General features: G+C 43.8%; 1 protein-coding gene across 8 annotated transcripts in view; it reads left to right on the forward strand.

Annotated features, from left to right (window-relative positions):
- Nucleotides 1-24,585, forward strand: part of dab1a (DAB adaptor protein 1a) — a 99,513-nt gene that overhangs the window by 62,117 nt on the left and 12,811 nt on the right. For 4 of the 8 annotated variants that reach the window (XM_061684445.1, XM_061684444.1, XM_061684447.1 and 1 more), the window contains exons 5-10: nt 4,606-4,737; nt 8,026-8,145; nt 18,431-18,598; nt 21,383-21,445; nt 21,520-21,616; nt 24,027-24,415. In XM_061684445.1, the coding sequence (XP_061540429.1) occupies nt 4,606-4,737; nt 8,026-8,145; nt 18,431-18,598; nt 21,383-21,445; nt 21,520-21,616; nt 24,027-24,415 (969 nt within the window). Of the gene's footprint in view, nt 1-4,605; nt 4,738-8,025; nt 8,146-9,436; nt 9,476-9,769; nt 9,833-12,443; nt 12,498-18,430; nt 18,599-21,382; nt 21,446-21,519; nt 21,617-24,026; nt 24,416-24,585 lie in introns of all 8 variants that reach the window. The other 4 variants (XM_061684446.1, XM_061684450.1, XM_061684451.1 and 1 more) reach the window with 4 other exon arrangements.

Genomic DNA, 24,585 nt, shown 5'->3' on the forward strand with positions numbered 1-24,585 from the left:
ACCAAGGAGGCGTCCTGGAAGCAACCTAAACAGATGCCCGAACCACCTCATCTGGCTCCTCTCAATGTGGAGGAGCTCTACTCCGAGCCCCTCCCGGATGACCGAGCTTCTCACCCTATCTCTAAGTGTTAGAGCCCGGACACCCTGCGGAGGAAACTCATTTGGGCCGCTTGTATCCGGGATCTTGTTCTTTCGGTCACGACCCACAGACCAGTAAATCGAGAGCGTCGCCTTCCGGCTTAGCTCCTTCTTCTCCACAACGAACCGATACGAAGTCCGTATTACTGCAGACGCTGCACCGATCCGCCTGTCGATCTCCCGTTCCATTCTTCCCTCACTCGTGAACAAGACCGCAAGATATTTGAACTCCTCCACTTGGGGCAGGATCTCATCCCCGACCTGGAGAGGGCATTCCACCGTTTTCCGACTGAGGACCATGGTCTCAGATTTGGAGGTGCTGATTCTTATCCCAGCCGCTGCACACTCGGGTGCGAACCGCTCCAGTGAGAGTTGGATATCACAGCCTGATGAAGCCAACAGAACAGAGGCCACCAAAACCGGACCCCCTCTACGCCTCAGCTGCGCCTAGAAATTCTGTCCATAAAAGTTATGAACAGAATCAGAGTCCAACCCTCACCGGAGATGAGTCCGACTTACTGCCGGCAATGCGGGGACGGGACGAAATCCACACTGCTCCTCCTAAATCTGAGATTCGACTTCCCAACGGACCCTCCTCTCCAGCACCCCTGAATAGACCTTAACACGGAGGCTGAGGAGTGTGATCCCCTTTTAGTTGGAACACACCCTCCTGGGGTGGCGGTCCCCCTATTTAAGAAGGGGGACCGCCACCCCAGTCTGCCAATCCAGAGGCACTGTCCCCGATGTCCACGCGTGTCAGAGGCGTGTCAACCAGGACAGTCCTTCACCATCCAGAGCCCTTAGGAATCTCATCCAACCCCGGGGCCTTTCCACCGAGGAGCTTTTTAACCACCTCGGTGACCTCAACCCTAGAGATAGGAGAGACCCCAGACTCTGCTTCCACATGGGAAGGCGTGTCGGCGGAATTGAGGAGGTCTTCGAAGTATTCTGCCCACCGGCTCGCAACGTCCCGAGTCGAGGTCAGCGCCCCATCCCCACTATACACGGTGTTAATGGTGCACTGCTTCCCACTCCTGAGACGCCGACTTGTGGCAGTGATTAATCAGTAATTCAATTCTCGCTTTCATTTCAGTTTATAGACAGCATACACATGCCTACCTTTCCACTGTATTGACTGAAACCTCATCAGACCTGACTTGCACCAAGAAAAAAAAAATGGTCGTACTCTGAATGAATTTGGAATGTGAAGGTTAAACGAAGTAAGTCTTGTTTGTATTGGTTCTGTTATTTTAAAAATGACTTTACACAGTGAAACCACCTTTACCTGTTTGTGTGTAGACAACAATAATGTAGAAGACTTTGACTTGTACTGGCAGGGCTGTCTACGCTACACTAATTTGTCATCAGAAGCTTTGTTATCATTTTGGGGGGGATACAGAGACACAGGGAGCGTTCGCCAGAAGGGAAAACGAGACATGGCTCTCGATTGACTTCGTGTTTGTGTGAAGGTTCTTCGTTGTCACTGTCAGTCTGTCGGGGGAAAGAAGCTCATCTTTTCTCTTGGCAGTAAACAATGTTTTGAGACACTAAAATGACCCAACAAAACATCTACACATGAGCTAATCAGACCATACAAGCGTGAATAAAAACACAAGGAACTTGACTGACAGGCGCAACGTTCATTTAATTGCTCATAAATAATGTTATTGTTCAGGCCAAGTGACAGACATTTGGAGCCACTACACTGGATCAAAGCAAGAAACCTATTGATTTTGAATGGGTTAAAAGCCTGGTCATATTGGTCAATATTAGTGTTATTTTCAGAGCAATTCAAGTCACTATTTTCAATGCCCCGCCCCCTTTCCAAATATTCTATTTGTCTTTGTACAAGCATAAACATCTTTGCTGTCAGGATTCTAGCAATGGCCCTATTGATTTCCCCCAACAGGCACATCAAATATTTGTGCTGTTGTTGTTTAAATAATTGCTTTTTTTCAAGGTTGGGAAAAGTGATTCATTCTCTGACAGCAAATTGTTACAATAGATGCACGTTAAGTATATTGTTGTCTTTGTTCATAGCACAATACGATCTCATTAAATATGTATTTCAAGTAGTAATGGACAGTATTTTTGGATGTGTATTGTACATCAACACAGGAACACATTTAAAGGTATTTAAAATGCCCCATGAGCACAAATCTTTTCTTTTTAGGAAAGTGTAACATCAATTGTTTATCATCTATTTAGAAAACCCTGACAAATGTCACAGTTTGAACAGTCTGAAATACAGTATGTTATTTTTTTTTAAATTATTGTCGTTATATGTTTCCATGATGCCATTTTAAGTGTTTGACATAGAGCAAAAAGTATATTGTTACAAGTGACTTTGGCGAGCCAGAGGCTGATTTGCGTTTTATGTTTTTAAGCAGCTAGAATGCAAGAGATTTGCACATCCTGTTTCTTAGCTAATATGTCCCGTGTGGCAACTCTGAACACCAATACATGTACCGTTAAATCCCCTATATCTACAACAATGAACCCCCACATATTTCTTAGTGGCAAGGAACTATGTTGAAGTAAGTTTAAGAGTTCCATTCAGACAAAAGTCATGCTTTGCCAGCATCTGGTGCCAAGGAACTACGTAGAAGTGCATCGAGCAGCTTAATTTAGACCACAGTTGTATTTTGACGCCACCTTGTGGCATTTATAGGCAATTCTAAACATTTTTAGGCGGGGTCGTCAATTACTCAAGGATTTTAGGTAATTGCAGCTCCGTCCGTTTCTGTTTATTGGGTTTATATTCCAATCTCAGAGTCATACTGTTATGTCTTGTTGTCATTACCCATCAGTAAAGCATTAAGAAAAAGTTTCAATGCCCTCAGTGTAACACCTTGCAAAAGTTTTTTTTTTTAGTTTGTTTTTATGAGGGTGCTGCCACTTGTGCAGTTTATCAATCAATCTCAGTCCAGAGGTGATTGTCGCGATTTTGGCTTTCCAGGCGCGAAATCAATTTGAATTTGGAGAGGTCGCTGCCCCCCTCAAGCTGTTCTGTGCACTCTGTCACCCACTCACACACAAACACAAACACACACACACACACATGCATTCCTAGAGATAATTCAATAACCACTTTGTATTGTGTGTCCCGCCTTGGCTGCCATTTTCAGGTCAATTGGGGGGGAACGATGATAATCATTAGTCTAATTATTAATTATGAATGACTCATTAAGGATTACCTTTCCGTCGCAGGTTTGTGTGTGTGTGTGTGTTTGCTCCCAGCATGCACCTGGCACAGACAACAACAACAGACACACACACACATTTTAGTCTGACTTCCAGCACTTGTGTGTTGTGTTTTTTGTCACATGGGCACAAATGAAGCGATCAAGTCGACAGCTTGCCGAACTGTGATTGTCACTGATACGCCCCCTTGACACTTCCCAAAAACAATAACCCTGCCATCTGCCATTGGCAACGCTAGCGTGGTGCCCCCTACCCAGACAACAATGAAGAGGCCACAGCTTAACACTGGCCCCCTATGATTCTGGGGCCTCTAATTTCTTGACTGGCAGAAATCCAGCGCTGCGCGTGGCGCAACTCTGCGTGGAGACAGGTTAGACCCAATGTTGGTAATTTTGTGGACCTCCATAAGGAAGTCCATTTAAAACTGGGATGTCTGGGCTGGTGTGGGCGTGTTCACAGTCGACTTCCATCCTGTCCAATCAATAGCGGCTCCTCTCATTCCCTTTAAATGAGTGGCGCGAGTGGCGCACTGATCATCTTTGACGTGGCTGTTGAAGAAACTGATTTGTCGAGTCCGGGAGATCGAAGCACACAAAGTATATTTATAAGAAACTGCAAGCAAACCTCCACGGGCGGATGATGTAAAGGTGGCCAGTGGGAGGATTTGAAAAATATGATCATGATGATATAACAATGCATTCAATGTATTGACTTCTACAACTATTCAGAGTTCGATGCACGCGTTTCATATATTTATGAATGAAATACGTCTGACCCACCACACAGGTCCAATGAGCTTGTGTATCTGTTTGCCTCCACCTCAATCAGATTCACCAAAATTGCATTAGACCCCAGCGTTCTATCTACTGTGCCGGACTTAGCATTTTTTATTTGTGTTTAAAGAGTGTGTTTAATTAAGTTTAAATGTGGTTTCAGCGTGTTGAAGGGCTAAAGCTATTATTATATGGACTCTCCTTATCACCGATTTTTACCTGTTGCGTGCGGGTCTTGAACGTATTCCCCGCGATCAAGGACCAGCACAACATCTGTCAAATTGAAGCAAAAAATGTGGCAAAAACGGTTTATTTCTTCACATTGTATTTAATTATGTGATTACTACATGTTTTGTAAATGCAGATTGCTTTTCCTGATTTTCATCCACCCTTTTGCTATGAGTATGTTCCACTCCAGTATACGTAGTTCAGGTGGTCCAGTAAAGCCATCAAGACCTAATGAAACCATCGGTGTGGGTCTTCCCTTCAGGTCCTGCAACACCATCATGCCGTCCACGAGATCTCCTACATCGCCAAGGACATCACGGACCACAGAGCGTTTGGCTACGTCTGCGGGAAGGAAGGCAACCACCGCTTCGTGGCCATCAAAACCGCACAGTCGGTCAGTATTTGGATATTTTCATGCCGTTCAACAAGCTTCACGTATTTTGTATGAGTCTCTTTTTCTCAACGCTGCAGACCTCTTGACATTTAGACAAGGACCTTTGCACAGCAGCTCGTGTCCCGTCGTGCTGTTTATCAAGCCGCCGTTTAGTTTGTGGAGCGTTGTGTTCAATCCGGCACCAATTCTTTGGCCTTTTTCGGACCTCTTGTTGTGCTCCGTTTGCATCCAGCTGGTTCTCTCTTGTCGCCGTATCGATTCCCCATGCTGAGTCGATGGGAGTTTGAGTGTGTGTCACCGGCTCTAATGGCACATCCATCCTCCCGGGCGCTGCTCTTTGACTCGCGGCGACACAAACAGCGCAGTCACACTTGCACACCTTATTGCGACATAGATCAGAGATCACAAAATTGGTTGTCACCGAAGGCTAACCCGTCGAAGTGCCATCGGTCAGCCTTAGCTGGCATTTACCCGACGTGTGCCTGAGTAAACCTCGCCATTATAAGCTTACTTTTATTCGAAGGTTGTGACCAGCCATCGCTTGACCTGCACGTGTAATTTACACCTTCGTAGCCTTAGAAATTACAGTTTTGTTCTCATACATTTTCCAGTGTGTGTGACACTTACAAAGATAATCCAATAATAAAAAGATAAGTTGAGCCTCTTTAAATCAACGCTACGTTTTTTAAAAATTCGATCAGTCGATCAGTGAAACTGGTCTCAGGGGCTGACTGACTTTCTAGCGAGCGACACGGAGTGTGGATTCACTGCTTCAAACCAAAATGGCCGTCTTTATGTTCAGTTCCAAGCATGGATCCTAGAGACTTTTTCGTACGTCCTGTTATGAAAGGCATTTTTACCTAATTACGCATCGATTGGTAAAATTGGTGTCAGGGGCTGACTTTATTTCTAACTTTCTAACAATGTATATGAAGCGTTACTGAGTGTGGTGCTTCAAACCAAAGTGGCAGATTTCCTGCTTATTTGCAGGCATAGATCCTAGAGAGTTTTTCATACGTCTTGTTACGACATGCATGTCCGCCCAATTACGCGTCAATCAGCGAAACTAGTGTCGTTGGCTGATTTTTTTTTCTTTATTTTTTTTATTCCCTAACTTCCCATTGGGCACTACTAAATGAATTTTGTGGGGGTTATGTTCGGGATCCATAAAATACAAACATTTTTACCAGGATACAAGCACTTGCAAAAATGAGATTTTGGGCATATTGAGGCCTCTGAAAAGAATGATTCATTCATCCAAAGAAGCATATTGTTTCTTTATCCTTTTGTTAGCTCTTCCTAGTTCACTGAGAACTAATGGTCCCATTTTTGTATCTGATTTGGAGTCTTAGCCTCTTTAGAAAGGAGTCGCTGGGACTGCGAGATGGAGCTGAGCCGAGCCGGTTAAAATCTGTACTTTCAAAGGCGAGGCGAATGCGACAGCGTGACAATATGTTTCGATGTCGGCGGCCCGGCAAGAGCAGACGTTCGCACCCCCCCTCGGGCCAGGGCTGTCAAGAGCGACGCGAGGCGGAGAAACCATCTCATGGAACGGTGGCGCTAAAATAGAGCTGCGCTTCATGCGCGGCGGCGTTCCGTCTGTGAACTCCGAGTGCACTACGCAAAAAGCTCGCGGTCAATAATTGATTAGGGATGAAACTCTTGTCGTACTCGAAGGCTTGTTCCGCTTGTTTCGGTAACAGTCGATGTACTGCAAGTGTTGAAGCTCACTCGGAGCAGTGGTGGGAAGTTAAGTAGATTTTTTTCGAGCATCTGTACTTGTATTCCCTACATTTGCAAATAGATATTGTTCTACTCCTTATGTTGTTAAAATAGGCCTGTCACTATTTCCAACCTCCAAGGATGAAGACACAACAAAAAAAGATGAAAACACTCGTGGAGTGAAAAAAATATGGCACAATTACGGTGCTGTCATGCATGTGGGCAAGGAGAGCCACAGTCGCTGATGCACTTTTAGCCATATATTGAACGGGACAAACAGTGAGAGACACAAATGCAAAATGAAAACAATCGCAATTGCACATTTAGTTTCTGTTCTAAATGTACAATAAAACGATATTTTTCAGTGTTTTAATACCCTTATCAACATATGTTTACCTTATGCAAATATATTTATTATCATTTAAAAAATACATCCCAACAACAACAACAAAAGAAGATAGGCACATACTGTAAAACTGTTATTGTACTGTATTACTTTAAAACTAAACACACACCAAAAAAAACTTAGAAGAATAATACATTTAAATACAAGACATACTTAAATCGGCAGCTTAATGCTAACACACAATGTAAAATCACATTGACAGGCTAACAAACGTTAGCATGGAAGTCCGGGAGTCATATCCCCTTAAATAACGAATATTCACACACAAACGCTATTGGAATACAGATAAGATAACAATACTCACAGGCATATATCCTTCATACTCTGCAAAAAAAAAAACAAGTAATCTTAATGCAGTTTAATCGCGACGTTTGTTGTTCATTTAACTAATGTAGTGTAGGTGTTATATGCATGCATGCACAACACTGCCCCGAAGAGGCCGAGGCGCACACAGCAGGACCAGCACACTCGACAAGTTCAGTACAAGGCCAATGAAGAGTCGTGTGTTAATCGAGCGATTCAAAACGTGTGTAGCATAAAAGGGAATTTCCGCAAACGCATTAATTTCGACCACGCTATTTTAGACAATACAATGCATTACTTGATTATGAACACGTGCGAAAACATTGCTGTGGTATTTCATTTTAATGGGGAAAAATAAACTGGTAGGTTAAGGTACCATTATTAAAGTTCAGTAGAAGTACAAAGCGTGAGTACTTTTTCCACCAGGCTGCGTCCGCCGCCGTACGTGTCGGTCGGAGTGGCAGCGGGATGAGGAAGAAAGTGCTGGAGCTGGTAGCGCCGCCGGTGTGTCTTTGTTTGCCGTTGTGCCGCTCGCTGGCAGCAGCGCTTTGTGGGAATAATTCAGTCTGACAGTCAGTGGCTTTGTCTGACAGTGAGAAAGTACAAGCAGCACTAAGTCACAATCAGACATGCAAACAAAAGTTGTTGCCTTCAACAAGGTGCTTAATTCTTGGCTCGTGGTGCCATAGTTGTGTGTGCGCACGCATGTATGTGTGTCTAGATTGCGTTGTTTGTTTGTTTGTGTGTGTGTGTGAGGGAGCGTGCGTGCGTGCGTGTGTGTATGTAGCATTGTTTGTGTGTGCATATGTGCGTGCGCGTTTATTTGAGATGAACTTGCTCGCCGCCACCCTCCTCAGGCTGAACCCGTGATCCTGGACCTGCGGGACTTGTTCCAGCTCATCTACGAGATAAAGCAGCGCGAGGAGATGGAGAAGAAGGCCCAGAAGGACAAACAGTGCGAGCAGGCCGTCTACCAGGTACATCCGTCAAGCCCTGCTTGTGTTGTCAGCACCGAGTTGGGCCGAGTCACAAACTCTGTGATTGTGATGCAAAACAGAATGACAGCCTAACTTGAGCATTTTTGTTTCTCACCTTTTTCCATCAAAGTCCGCAAACGCCCAATTATTGGATGTCTTTAAAACAGGGGTGTCAAACTCATTTTTGTCGCGGGCCACATCGTAGTTATGGTTTCCTTCAGAGGGCCGTTATGACCATGAACCCATATAAATGTATGATCGCCTCATATTATTACATATACACAAAAGATTGATGGATATCTACTTTTGAAATCAGAATTTAGTAAAAAGAAAAGTTTTTTTGTTCAACGATTACTCAGCTTATTTTGAAAGGTTGATTGGTAACAAAAAAAATGCTTGCGATATCTCAACCTTATTAAAAGGTTTTTTGCAATTTTGGTATTTCAGCAAGAAACAAGAAGTCGACGCACATGATTTGCTTTCGCGGGCCATGTGAAATGTGACGGCGCGGAGCTAGCCCCCGAGCCGCGGGTTGGACACCTGTGCTCTCAAAGGTTATTATCATGTGGGATTATCCTGAGTAGTGGCGTGTGTTAAGAGTGATTATTTTTCCCCTCCACAACCTGCTCTGAAAACAGACATTCGTAAATGTTACACATGTTCAATAGCTACGATTTACAGCTCCGTGATTGTGATGTGAAACAGAACGGTAGCCAATCGGGAAGCTCGCTGAAGCAGCCAGACCCAAATAGAGGAGCAACTGGTTGTGTTGAGTGTTTCTATAACGCGTCTTACAGGTCATTCACCACCATAGAAAGACAAGGAGGAGAACTTGCGACCGCGATCTACTTAAGCGAGGCACATGCATACGGATAATCGGGCCTAAGTGGAGCCTTTTTCCCCTCAAAGGCCCGATTGTTGGATGTCTGGGAAAAAGAAAAAAAAAAATCACTAAAAGAACAAAAAGATATTTTCCTCTGACATTTAAAGATCGCTTCAGATCAGCAGTTACAAATCAGGATGCTTGTACCCCGCAGATGAAAATGAGGGCAAAAAAAAAAAAAGAAGCACTAAAGGTCTCACCAGTAGCGCCGGCTGCCTATTGTGCTTTCTCTTCCCCCTGCCTGACGATTGCCAAATTACCGAATGATGGGAAGCCAACGATGCTTTCTTTCTTTCTCTTAGTTTTGTTTTTCTTTTTGCTTGTGCTTCCCACCTACGCTCTCTTGCTCCTCCGCCTTTAACCCTTTATGCCTCTTTCCTTTTTCTCCTTGGCTCCGCTCGTCCGCAGACGATACTGGAGGAAGATCTGGAGGACCCGGTCTACCAGGTAACCTCGCCAGCCTTGCTTCACTCCCCCGCTTCACCACCTTTTGGCTTGCTCCTATCTGTTTGTGCGTATGTGTATGTGTGTGTGTGAGTGCGCACTGTGTGGGGAGACAGCCCCTCGCTCACTACTAATGGAACTATATCTGGGTTCAAATATCCACATAATGTGCATGTTTGTGGCGTGCATGATAAGCTGATTTTCCCAAAAATGCTGTTTGACTTTTCTCTCGACTTCTTCCACTTCTTTTTTTTCCCCCTCCCTCCCTGTCTCTTCCCTGTGCTTCTGGCGCCGTAGTACATTGTGTTTGAGGCCGGACACGAGCCCATCCGCGACCAATCAGACGAGAGCATTTATCAGGTATACTCGCATTGAAAAAAGAAAACCAAAATAAAATTACTTCAGCTCATCGTTGTTGGGCAGTCAGACGGCGAGAATGTTTAATATTATGCTTAACATACAAAAGGAGACGTAGGAAATAATGTGAACCCTCGTTCATGGCGGGCGGGCGACATGTTCCAGACCCACCTGCGATAGGTGAAAATCCACAATACGGAGAGTCCAAATAAAGAAGGTTTAAACCCTTTAAACTCATTAAAACACACTTTTTAAATACATTGTAAACGTAGTTGAACACAAAAATGTGCAAGCATAAACTATATTGAAAATACTGTAACTACACTGAGCACGGTACAGCAGAAAAACGGAAGTTGTGCGACGCTGTGTCAGGTTTTGAGCCTCCACGCACAGTATACTGTACTGTATTATTTTAAATGTGTACCACAAAAACATGGTGCGATTGTCAAGGAACAAGCGGATTGCCACAAATGGAGGAAACAGGCGAGAATAATGAGAGACTGGATGTTTTGAGAGGCTGTTGGCAATGATCGACTGCCCCATTCACTGATTGCTCCTGTGGATTTCGGTGACAGAGACTCTCCACACTTGGCTTTCTAGGCACAGGTACAAATGAAATTAGAAATATAGTTCTGTATTGGAATGACTTGGCAACGGCCAGCAATGTCTGACTTAAGGTTAATATATATATATAGATGATATAACAGGAAAATACTGTAAAAAAAATAAAAATAAAAAAATAATAAATGAAAAAGACAAACACGCAATCTACACCACCCCAGGAGGCGTGGGTAGCCCTCCAAGGGGCAGGAAAAGGGGGAGCGGATACTGAGGTTATTCCTGGCCGGTGCGGAAGGCGGGACCCGCCCCCACCCACTGCCCGACACCCCTCCTCATCCTCTTCTCCCGGGGAGATGAAAGAAAAGAAAGATTAATCACCAGATTCGTTTGATCTTTAAATAAAATGGATTGAAATTAAGACAGCGGGTGTGCACAACGCAAACGTGAGGCTGCTTGTAGCAGTATGAATAAAGATGGCTGCTTCTGGAAATAAACATGACAGAGTGTGTTACACACATCCATTTACCACACAGTTCCGCACAGGGAATGCCGCCATAGCTGCGATTCCACCCTAATAGAGTTTTCAAGCCAAACTGTGGGGATTTGTGCATATTTTGGTTCATTACCCCACATATCTGCACTTGCATGATTGAGATGAGGACATCGTGTCTCTCTGGTAGGCCGCTTACAGCGGCCAGATACTTTGGATTTGTTCCAATTATTTTTTTAAAGCTGCTTCCACACTCGCTTTCAAATATTACACGGCCTCAACCTGCCCTCGGCTCAGTGTCACATCTCTGCGAGTCTGTGGAAGTGGAAGCTCTTTTTATTTTGTTCACATAAATTGTGTTTTATAGTGAAAATTCCGTTTTTATTTTACATTTACTTTAACAATTTTTTTTAAATCAAGAAAATGCTTGACTGAGCCTCAAAACCTCCCACATTGATTTTTTTTTCTTTCATGTCTGACACGTCAAACGTTTAATTATCTAGAGGGATCATTTTAGCAGATTATTAATGTTGTAATTTTTATGTATGTTTATATTATATTTTCATTAATGATGTATTTATATTTTTATTTATGCTTACATTTAATTAAGTCATTTATATTTATATTCAGTTGTCTTTTCTTTTTATATTAAATAAATGTGCTGTATCTATATTTTAGTCGTTTTTGTATTTCATATTTTATTAATGTAGTTCAGAAATATTTTTCTTTTTTCTATATTTATATGGATTTAGTCTTTTTACTTTTTATTTATATGAATTTATTCCATTAGTGTAGTTTTATTAATTGTATTAAATACTTTTATGGAGACTAAATATTCTGCATAATAATAATAATAATAATAATAATATTAATTAACTAACAAATTTAGCATTACCTTGGTTTATTTCCAGTAGATGCCATCTCCCAATAATTAGTCTCCCTGCTGTTCCAAACTAGACAATCTCAGTTTGCTATCAGCGCTAATTGTTCCCGCTCATCGCACACAGACTGTCAAATCTTTGCATTTTTGTGGCATGGAATATTATTACGTCGCCATGTGTGTGACATTGAGTTATTACACATCTGCGGGGGTTGAAAAGATTCATTATCCAAACCAAGAAAGAGCTAAACTATTCCCTCACGGGCCAAGACACGACTCATGAGGTCTCATCGTGTAGATTTTAATTCTGATCTGCCCGTTTAGGCAGCAAACTAGTTGGGTCTGAGTCATATTTATCTTTAGTCTACAAGTCATTAAATAAGGCCCAAACTTCTCGTACTCGCTGTTCCACATCTTCTGCTGCCCGTTTAGGCATCAAAGTTTTGTACCTTCTACTTGTTGCTTCCAAGTACTGAAATCCACTTATGCTTCAAAACGTAGCAACTACACAACATAGTGTAAGTTAGTCAGCACAACATCAAATCGGTTCCATTCCAAATGACCAAATTCTAGTCAAGATTGGGGTAAAATGCGTCACCGTACTGCGCAAAGACCAGACCATTGCTGATGTCGAGGTAACAGGCTCTCTTGGCTGTGCTCTGGGTTTGTGGCCGGCTGTGCAGGTTCCCACCAGCCAGCAGAAGGAAGGGGTCTATGACGTCCCAAAGCGACACCCAGTGAGTGACGTCGTGTTTGCCCGCCTGCCTCCCCATTCTCAGTCAAACCTCTCAGATCGGCCCCGCCATGATCACACTCCCCCCGCCTCGCGCCTCCCTTGTGAGCGTCGCTCAGCGTACGCTACCCCCCTCGTACCCCCCCCCAGCTCAGTGATTTATTCATGGTCCCCCCTGAGAGGTTTGCTGGGACCCAGTGCTTTGTGCAGTGTGCTTCTCCTCCGCTTGTGGTGGCTGGTGCCCTCCTCCTTGTGCTCCATGTGGTCAACCGGGACGCCGCTTATGTGTATTGTGTGTGTCAACCAGTTTGTGGTGCTCAATTAAGCATGCCTGGTGGTGCATCCAGTGTAAACCCGCATGACCTTGTCCCAGATTGCGTACATGGCACATTCTGTCACTGTCATCTTCCTGTGATTTGATATATACATGTATACACCAACCAGCCCAAACATAATGGGATCTCACTGGGGCTGTATTTAAAAAAAAATCTGTAGTTCACCTGTTCATACATTACACACCACATCCACATTTCAGTTATTGTATATATGCGTGTGTGCGTGCATGGTATATCTTTTTAGTTATTGGCTTCCCGCTCCCGGCAGTTCTAATGAAAGATGACCTTGGCTACTGTCAGCCAGCAGGGGCGGGCGGTAACTCCACTGCTCTTTATTTGCCCATAAAGATGCGGCTTATATGGCTGCTGGATTTAATCTGCTAAAATCTCCAGAGTCGTAATAAGCGGCCCGCTCTCCCGCACGCGTGTGTGTGTAAGTGTGTTTGTGTGTATGCTGCCGTGTTAGTTTTGGGACGTGGCACATTACATTGGATCGTGTGTGTGTGTGCTGCCATGTTAGTTTTGGGAAGTGGTACATTACATTGTATCATTTACATGGGCATTAGTGGGCAGCTAATAAAAAAATAAATAAAAATTAACTTGGCCTGCATCAAGACGTTAAAGAAAGTTAATGCTCAACATTGCACACTTTTCTTGAGTTACAAATAAGTTTAAAAATTGCCATGCTTTTTTAAAAAATGTAAATAAGTTTGAATGTTACAAAATATCTCTATTTTCTTGTTCAAATTCGATATAGAGAGATACATATGACACATTTTTTCCAGATTTAAGATAGCAATTCGCTGTATTTTGTGCTCAGGCCAAAATGCTAATCTAAAAGTATTGCTTTGGCGCCATCTTTTCGCATCTTGATGCGAAGGAACTGTGTTGAAGTGAGTTGAGGCATTTCTTGTAGTGCTTTCGTGCCATCAAGTGGGATCTATAGGCAATTCAATGTGTTCAAATGCGTTCACGCGACCATGTCAATCACATTCTCACACACGTCACTGGCATTCACGAGTTCACTGAGTGTGTGCAGTGCATCTCTATAATTTTACCTTTTTAATTGAACTACCTAATAAAAGATTTACACAATTCACGTGTGAGCATCATCGACGTGTGCGTGTTAATGAGAGTGTTTGATTCGTCTTTATGAGAGCAAGACTCGTGCATATGAGTGTTTGAGTAGTGTTAATGAGAGTGTTTGAGTTGTCTTTATGAGAGCAAGACTCGTGTGTATGAGAGTGTTTGAGTAGTCTTTATGAGCGCAAGACTCGTGCATATGAGAGTGTTTGAGTTGTGTTTATGAGAGCCTTTCAGTTGTGTGTGTGTGTGTGTGTGTGTGTGTGTGTGTGTGTGTGTGTGTGTGTGTGTGTGTGTGTGTGTGTGAAAGCATTTGAATGTGTGCGAGAGCTAATTCTGAATAATGTCCCTAACGGCCCCTCATACATTTTCAGTCCTTCCGTGTATGTGTGCCCGTGTGCTTAGTCCACCTTAAACGGTTAAACCGGACTGAGCCGTTTCAACGCAGGCAGTCCAGTCCGTCTGTGTGAAATTTTGCCCGGCTGGGAAATAATCTCACGTTTTTATTCTTCGGGCATCTCATCGTGAGCTTTGCTAAGAAGCTTACAGGCACTCTCGCACATTTGTGTGTCTGTCTGGCCTCGTCCATCCTATGGCACATGCTGCAATTTGGATGGCTATTGTGCTGGCGGGTCTAAGCGAACAAATGCAATATTTTTGCTCTTGTTGTGGTCGTCTGCTCTGTCTCGGCGGGTTTCAGTCTTTTTTTTTCATTCTCCCTCCAGTCAGTCAAAGGCAGCAATCACAGACAGTTAAATGGATCACAGGTATGTAAATATGCCTTGTTGTGATGTGATTTGATGGTAATCAGGTTGCATTTAAGGATACAGTCAGGCTCAAAGAGGGCTCTGATTACGGTAGGAGGTTTGCTTGTTATTGCTTGAGAAGCTTGAATCTAAAATCTCGGCTAAATGGAACCAAAATCATGTCGACGTCATTACAATCAATTCACCTTGTTACAAAGAGTGCGCACTGTCGCAAATCCAGTTTAACTGTCACAAAGAGCGATAGCGGCACTGTAGCAGTACACTCTCTAGCTGTGTTTTCAATTGAGCTAATTATTGAATTTGCTCGGCGTGTTTTCAACAGGCGGTCGGTACTGATCTGTTCATGGTTAATTTTTGGGATGCTAAAACTAGATTTTAGCTCGTATTTCCACTGGTCAAACAAATGCAACTGAAGCTCCATGCGTATTGACAATTGCTAACCCTAAGCAAGTGTTTCCCCACCTTAATTGAGCCAAGGCACGTATTTTACATTAGAAAAATTCAACAACTCACCCCCAAACATAAATGGCATAAAACAGTATGTAAACTGAAATAAGGATCTTGTCAGCTTACTCACAAATTAACTCAGTCAGTGTGAAATCTGGGCCTGTTTAGTTGAACACAAAGCTATTATTCTGTTGAATGAATGGTAGCAAGTGAATACACAGGTTAATTGACCCTCCTGCCATCTAGCGGAAGAGCATTTAATTGTTCTCGCTGTCACTATACATTGCTGGCATAGATAGATGAACAAAGTATATATTATTCGGAACCTCAACAAAGTAACGCTGATTCATTTAGTTGGAATTCCACTCCAGTCCTCTAGAGGAGCTACTCATTGACTCAATGACTCTACCTAGTACCAGAAAAGTATGAATGAAATCTTCTGAAATGAGTCACTCATTTGTAATACAATTTCAGTTAATTCATAACTCACTTTTTTTTTCAAATGTTATCAAACTTTTCCAGCGGGAGCTTGAAGAATATACAATACTTAAAGGGATATTTTTAGCCATGTCAGTAGTACTACTAATATTATATTTAATTGATAACATCACTCCAGTCTTGTATAGCAGTGTTTAAAGCACATGCATGACTCACAAAAAGTTTTTACAAAAAAGTATTTAAACATTAAACAGTTGGATAGGTGCATTCAAAAGTTAAGAGAAGGTCAAAATAGGTTCAGCAGTAAAGGTCAGAGTTGATTTTAGATTCATCCTGTCATTTCACCCAAAATCCCACTATCCCAAACTTTTTGTGAGTAGTTTATCTTGCATTCGGAAAATCTCTCGACACACCAAACAACAATGTAACGGGGGGGGGGGGGGGGGGGGGGGGAGTGGATTCATGAGTTAATTACATACCTTCTGCCATCTAGTGAAAGAGCATCAAATTGTTATGCATGTCACTATACATCGCAGGCATAGATAGCTCATCAAAGATACATTATTTGCCATAAATGATCATTTTTGGACCAATTTGATCATTTGTTGCCGCACACTGGTTGGGAGTCACTTCCCTAACCTACGCAAGTAAGTAAAAAAAAAACAAAAAAACAAAGATCTTCCACTGCGGTTAACAATGTAGAAATGATGCACTTTCACAACTGGATGCGTTCTGGCTCATCACCCGCTGCTGCAGAGATGCTTTTAAAGTTTTTTTGTGGGAAGTGATGACCTACAGCGTCGCTTTGGAGTGGATTTAGCCTTCATTGCATCAGCAGCGACGAAATTGATAGCAGACAGCGGCATTAAACCGAGATCATTGCGCCGTGTGTGTGTGCGAGAGCGACAACTTTTCGGAACAAATGATAACTCCCTCCCGAACGTGACTCGCTGCGCAAAGCAATCGCTTCTGTTATTTACTGTGTCACCATCTTAAACGGCCAGCGATCAATAAAACACACATCCGAGCGAGGCCATTCCAATCTACTGAGCCCTTGACCCTGCACCAAGTGTTAGTGTTGAATCAACAGACGCCTTCCCCGAGTCCACAGAGTAGTCGCTTTTACCGTCGATTATTATCTTTGGGGGGAGAAACATGTCCGTAATCTCTTTGTGTCGTGTTCGCATTAGATCCAAAAGAGTGTGTTTGAGCTTCAACACTGGCCAGTACATGCGTGTGTGTGTGTGTGTGTGTGTGTGTGTGTGTGTGCGTGTGTGTGTCTGAGTGTGTTTGCAGTTGTGATCAGTCACTCTGCAGGGGATCAGCAAGATGGCATTAATTATAGAGGCTGCATTAATTACTTGAGGGAACACGTACACAGGTAATTACAGTTTCCCTCACTGGAGATGGCTAATTGATAAGCAGTGGCCGGGATGCATGAGGACAAAGGAAAAGGCCAAGAGAGGCGCCACGGGATTACTGGACAGATGGAACCACACTGAACACTATCACGGAGGATTGTGCTATCGAGTCTGTTATGCAGCTTTCGCTATCTATCCTGTGATGTTGCAGCAAGCTATCTAGTAAAGTTAAAGAACATTAGGTTGCTATCAAAAAGTCAATTCGCTATACTTCCAGCTGTGTACCCAATTACAGTATGTGGCAAAAAGATATATAATCCCGCCATTTAGCATTTCGCTATCTTTAGCTATCTATCAGCCGTACCATGTAGCATTTTGCTATCCATCCATTATTCCATCCATTCATTAATTATCCACCCATTACTGCATGTAGCAATTAGCTATATATCCACATATGTAGCACTTAGCTATCGATTCAGCCATGCCATGGCGGCGCGTACTCAGGCCTCGCTGACTGGGGAGACAGTGGCAGCGCGGCAGGCAGGACGAGCGTGGAAGCTGTTCAAGCAAGATGCGAATGTTGTGGGCTGATGGGGGATTTGAACCACCTCATTCACAAGACAGCTGTCAGCACTGTCAACCACAACAGCCCAAAATAACGGTCGCTCGTTCATTCAAAGGAGAAATTCATGTAGCATTCAGGTTAAGACATAAACCCTGTTTAAAAATGTCATGGACATATATTGGAATATTTACAGTAGCTATCCATTCACGAATGTAGCAAGTTAGCTAAAATTGTAGCATGCTGCTATTTATCTGGATATGCAACATTTAGCTACCTCTCCAACCATGTAGCATTTCGTGATTTAGCATTTAGCTGTCTATTCAACCATTTAGCATTTCACTTTCTTTGTAGTAGCGGAACATATAGTTTAGCTTTACATCCAGCAATACAGCCTTCTATGTCACATTAAGATATCTTTTCACGCATGTCAGATTTAGTTATCCTTCCAGCTATGTAGCATTTCACTATATTTCCGGAGAAAAAAAATTAGATGTCACATTTTGGTGAGACTGAGATAAACCACCATTAGCTGTCTGCTTAATTCGTGGCTAATTCATTGTTTACCTCAGCTGGCTTTTTATGGCCATAACAAACAATAACAACCCATTGTTTTATGAATTTAAGTGTGTTTAAAAGCGAGCGATGAAGATATATCTGCTTCTCGTAGCACATTGAGACTCTTGAGGAGGATTTACAGAAACATAAAGGGGAGCTCAGCACTGTAGTTTAGACGAAAGGTAGGGATGATCTTTAAACCTCTTTCAATCTCCTGTGTGTGTACAAAGTGTATGTGTGTCGAGCACCTGGCGAGAGCAACACCTGCCCTCCTTTATCAGCCTCATCTCCCCCCGCCTCAGTGTGAAACTCTGCTAATGTAGACTGCGTATGCCAGGCCATTGTCATCCCACCCGCTTATCTAACGTAGAGGTTGTTGATTGCAGAACGGACATCAAAGCACCTACCACCACCATCAACATCATCATCATCATCAACAACATCATTCTCATTATCACCCGCAACCCCCCCAGGCGGGACTAAGTGAGCCTCAGGAGCAACATCAGCATCAGCAGGCGGATCTCATAGACTTAGACCTGGAGACGGTTTCTCAGGTAAGGGTAGTCTGCATGAAATTTCCTGCGATGACCTCCAGTCGTCTTGACCGAGCCGCACTTTTGTTTTTCCTAGCAGTCGGGAGTCACTGCCCCGACTCCTGACCCCTTTTCACTTATGAATAAAACATGTAAACTTGCTGTTCTCATAGCGACCGAGAAAAAGAATGGACACCTGCAAGTGGAAGGGTGCAAAAGGTTTGGGTTAGGATTTGAAAATTAGGGTTTCAAGCCAGAGGTAGGGTATCAAAGTCTGGTTTCAAACCAGGGTTAGAATTTCAAATTGTCTCAAATCTAGATTCGCGTCTCAAACCAGAGTGCGGATTCAAGCCTGCGTTAGGTTTTCAAGCTTTGGTTTGGGTTCCAAACAAAGGTTAGGATTTCAAGTTTGCATTGAGTGTTCAAAGCAGAGTGTCAATCCAGGGTTAGTGTTTAAAACAAGGGTAGCGTTTCAAGGTTTTTGTAAATGCAGGAGGAAGCTGGAGTACCTGTACAAAACCCAAGCAAGCGCAGGGGGAACGAGAATCGAACCCAGAACCTCCGAAGTGTGAGGCAGACGTGTTAACCAGTTGAGTAATCACAACAACACAAATTGAATTAATTGCCAAACCTTTTTAAAGTGTTTCAATCAATTGTCAAACTAACTATTCCTTTTGTCTGTCCTATTCATCGCCTGGGAGACACTGAGTGAAAGCCTCTGTGCTGACTTTATAAAAGCGTAGAAGGAAGTGGCTTGATTTGACGCGTTCAATCACACGGTCGCAACGTCGCCGTGCACATTCAGCATTTTACAATATCTATCATGGCTATCATCAATATCCCATCCTATTGTCTTGCTGAGCAATCTCTGTCTCCTCCACACTTAGAATAGCCCATAACTCAGCCTCCCAACCCCCTTCCACTTGCTAAATCACCATCCAGTCCCCATAAATGTAAAACACCATGCACACTGATTCCATTTTCTGATTGTGTGTGTATGTGCATGTATGCATATATATATATATATATATATATATACACACACACACACACACACACACACACACACACACACACACACTTCTGATTTATGTGTGATCATAGCGAGCAAGCAGAAAGATATTCTAAGAACACTCATTATCTCTAAAAAAAATGATCCGGATCCATGATTTATGCAAATCTCGGACCGTGTATTCAAGGCTCCTAAATTCCTTTACAACTAAAAATAGTTTCCCTTCGCTTCATGCTGGCCTTAAGATATTATTAATGCACGGAACGAGGGGCAAATTATGGAAGCGCAGAAATACAGAATAGATTCGGATCAAATAGGAAGGCTGCAGTCTTTGATAGCGAGACGCTCGGAGGCGCGCCGCTGATCCTCCATAATGGGAGGACATTAATGACTCGCCCAGAGGGGTGCGGGTACAATACGGGTGCTGTGGGTTTGTTTTAGTTGGTGGCAGTGGTGGGAAGTAATGGAGTACAAATACTGTACTTAAGTTTTTTTATTTTATTTTATTTTTTTAAATATGCACTTGAGTATTTTTCTGACAACTTGTTACTTGTATTCCCTACATTTGCAAATTTGTACTTTCTACTACTTACTTTGTCAAAATAGGCTTGTTACTTCTTTCAACCTCCGCGGATGAGGACAACGTAAAAACATAGATATAAACAGAGAGACGTAAAGTGAACTGCGGTTGAGGGACAGCAGCGGGTTGGAGTAATGTGAACCAGGTAGCATTAACGAAAAGTGCTGTAGGGGTTGAACCGATTAGTCGACTACCCGACGAGTCGACTTTCCGACTCCGCATTGAGTTTAAAGCTTAAAGTCGACTAATCGCTAATCACGTTTTTGGCGTGTTGTCATCCAGTCGGCCAATTTACAGAGGTCTTTCGACTCGCCCTATGCCCCGACTACAATGCTCTGTGGAGCAGAATAATGTCCGGCCAACAAGGCGGCCCGGTGTTCGTAATTAACTGGTTGTTGATGAGGATAGCGGTTAGCCTCACTAGCTTCGGCTATTCCGATCGCTACTGGTCTTAAACTATTCATACCAATGTTATGTCCAGTGATGCGCAGGAACACCCCGATACTTGTTAAGGTGGTCAGACACAATGTCGTAAAGTAACACTTTTCAGAATACGACTGTACTATGCTAGAAGCGTGGGGAAATTTTTGAACGAAAATGAGACCAGTAGCACGGTCAGTTTCAAAACATGCAAGTCTATCCTCAAATACAGTAAAAGCACAAGCGAAATAGAAGCAGTGAAACAGAGAAATGCTTGATGTTTTGATAGCGTACAAGTCAGGCCAGTGCTAGCTAGCTCTTTAACAACATGCGACATGTAACACACGAAAAAAGGGAAACTATTTTGTGTGCAGAGGTTATCAAAATGGGTATTGTCTACAAAAATCATTTTAACTTTTGTACTTAAGTTTTTTTTAAAATATATATTTACTTATGAACAGGATTTGAATCAGTACCTTTACATTTACCATCGTCTTTTTATACACAAGTAATCTGTACTTCTACTAAAGTGCAGAGTGAGTACTTTTGCCACCTCTAGATTAATATATCTCGGAAGGTATGTCATCATAATCATTTCATCTCATCTCCCCCCATCTTTGTGCACCTTCCTCTCTGTCGCATCCGCAGTCGTCAAGGTAGGTGACGTCAGCTCGTTTGATGTTTCGCATGCGGAGCGAGTCGTGCATGTCGCACAATGGGATTGTCGCTGCCGACGTGGCGTAGCAACGATCGTACCCTGACTCCCAGTGTGTGTCCTTTATGTGATTCTCAGAATATCAACCAATTAGAGCTTTTCGGAGACATGTCCACACCTCCTGACATAACTTCGCCGTCGGTGCGTAACCGCCTCGCGTGCACAATTTGAGATTTGGATTTTTGTTAAACTCTTGTTTTCTATCACCTTGGCAGACCCCGGCCTCACCCGCAAACCCCCTGGACCCGTCGCAGGGCCTGCAACCTCCCACGGAGCTGTTTTCCCCCTTCAACCCTGCGTCTGTGCCCTCAGGTATGACACACATCCAGAACATTTTAGTTTTGAAGGATTATGATACCAGTGGTGGAGGCATAGGTAGCATGGTAGGTAGTAACTGTAATTCTAAAAGACATGTAAAGGAATTATATTATTATAGTAATCCCCGCATATTCTTAGGTCACTATTCTCAAATTCACTGATTGCCTTAAAGCCCTTCTTGATGCTATTTATCCATCCATCCATCCATTTTCACTTTTCACACCATGCGGGCGATAGGTGGGGTACACCCTGAACTTGTCGCCAGCCAATTGAAGGGCACATATAAACAAACAACCATTCGCACTCGCATTCACCCTTCCGGGCAATTTAGAGTCTTCACTTAACCTACCATGCATGTTTTTTGGGATGTCGAGGAAACCAGAGTACCCGGAGAAAACCCACGCATGGAGAACATGCAAACTCCACACAGGCGGGGCTGGGATTTGAAGCCCGGTCTTCAGAACTGTGAGGCAGATGTGCTAACCAGTCGTCCACCATTCCACCGATGCTATTTATGTTTCCTCGATTTTATATTTTTGGAAAAAGTACAATGTAGTATACAGTTCATATATACATCTACCCAACCATACAGGGTTCTGAAGTATGTAAATAAATGCATCCTAAGTGTGTCTTTCAGTGCGCCCTGTCGTTGATTTGGTTGCGTTGTAAATCACGCCAGTTGTGAGCGGGGGTGACTTGGAGCTCCTCCAAGTGGCACAGATACGCATTGAATATTTGGAAGAAGACAAGGGAGAGGGGAAAAAAAACACATGCAAAGAGCAGTCATCATGAAAAGAACGATCCTGCTTTTTTTAATTTCGACAGCAGCCCGTTTAGGCGATCGCTTGTTAAACATGAATTAACTGTGGTCAGGCTCCTCAATCCAGTTCCTATTCTAAGTGGCCGTAAAACATTGTAATGCAGTAGATTCCAAAACATTTAGGTTTCTTTTGATTTATATCTTTATTTTTTTATTTCTACAGCAGCCCATTTATATGGCAAACCTGCTGAACTTGAGTTAACTGGGATATTTGCCATTGATCCACCTCCACATGATCACAATCACGATCAAAAATCAGGATATCTACACATCGTGGCCGTCCTTAAGGTCATTTTTGTATAAGATAGCCTATTGGCAGAAGGTGAGAAAGGAAGTAAAAGAACAGGATGTGATTAATAGAGAGGGATGGAATAGAAATGAAATGTTGATGAGGAGAGGAGGTGGCATAGTCTGTGTGTGGAATATAAAATGCATCATTAGCTCGCTGACTCAGATGCTGTTGATTTACCTGCGGGCCGAGGCGGCCGAGAAGAAAGATGGCCACGACCCCTGGCTCGCTAGTCGCGGTACTTGTGTGTGAATGAGGCGTGAGCAGAGACTCTCCGACCACCCCCCCCAACCCCCCTCCCCTCCTGGCGCACGTTGGTGAGGTTGAATGTCAGCGGCGGAAAGCACCAGAAAGATGAGCAAGTGCGTCGTCGATGAAGATTCCGCTGATGAATTTGAGTCATTTTAATGAGTGCGTTTCGATGAAACGGCGCTGCTTCATTCCGGAGGTAATTATGCTAGTTCGCCGTGACCATGAAGAAATGCTACATTAGCTACAGGCGCAAGTAGGGCAGCGCTCTCTGGTGATGCATGGATTATTATCTCCGTGTGTGTGAATTTGTGTGTCGAAGAAAAGCTGTGGATGTTTTAATTGCACCCCCATCTGCCTCAGAGTGGTGCTGCATGGGCGGCGTCCTTCAAACACCCACCAACACCCGCCCGCTTGCTACACTGCTTATCCTACGTCCTGGACTGGTCACCAGTCAATCACAGGCAAAACTATTCACACTTAGTCGGAACTGAACCCATGCTTCCTGAATTGAAGTCAAGGGAATTAACCGCTACAGTAATCTTGACCAGGGGTGGTTATTGATATAGGCAACAGGGGCAGACATCCCCCACCCCCCACATCGTTAACGATTGTCCCCCTGCCCGTTGACAAATGGCTTTACAATGTTTCCCCTAGATAATTTACCGTAAACCCCCCCCCCACCTTCCCCGTTGACTAGTAGCCGTCATGCCCCCATTGGCGATTGGATTTAAAAAGTAAAGATGTACAACCCTTAGTTTTGGAACCGATGTTGAAGCTCCTCCCCTCACTTCAACATACTTCCTTGGCACTAAGATGCCACAAGATGGCCCAAAGCACTACTTTTCTATTGGGCATCTTAGGGTGTTTCAGAATGAGCACGAAAACATTAAATATGTGATTTTCAGCAAATAACAGAGGATAGGTTCCAAAAAAGAGCAGATTAATCTGTGACTGGTGAATCGTCAACATGCATGGAATTTCTGTACAGCCGCAGTGACCTCCTCCAAGCACCAGTTCTTCCCTCCTTTGTTGTCTTGTGCCAGGTTATGTGACAATGGGGGCGGTTCCCTCTGGACACTGGTCCCAGCAGGCGTTCGCCGCTCAGACGCCGCTGGCCTTTGGGGTGCAGTCCCCTCTGGGCCCGATGGCTCAGGTGCTGCCGGGCGGCCAGCCTCTCATCTGGGGTCAGGCCAACATCTTCCCCGCCACCCAGCAGCAGTGGGCGGCCATGGCGGCCGGAGCCTTCCCCCCCGCAGCCTACCTCCCCGCCCAGCCCGTGGGCACGCTGCCCATGTTCCAGGCGCTCACCCCCGTCACCGCCGTGACGGCGGCCGGCGAAACCCATTCAGGTGCAGGCGCTCCGGCTCCTTCCGCGTCGTCGAGTCCGCAACATGAGGAGCGGGCGAAGAAGATGGTCAAGGAAATGTTCAAGGTGCGAGATAGAGGTGGTTGAGTTTATTGAGATTTAATTGTTCAGGTACATATTCCTAGGGATTTTGACGTAATTTTAGCTTCTAAAATCCTCGGGGTTCACTAGTGGATTTAATTCAAATGTCGTAGCCTCAGCAGAGGCCTTCTAAGAGTGCTGTGGTTTGTGATATA

The sequence above is a fragment of the Phycodurus eques genome, chromosome 8 (assembly GCF_024500275.1).
Source record: "Phycodurus eques isolate BA_2022a chromosome 8, UOR_Pequ_1.1, whole genome shotgun sequence".
Lineage (NCBI taxonomy): Eukaryota > Metazoa > Chordata > Actinopteri > Syngnathiformes > Syngnathidae > Phycodurus > Phycodurus eques.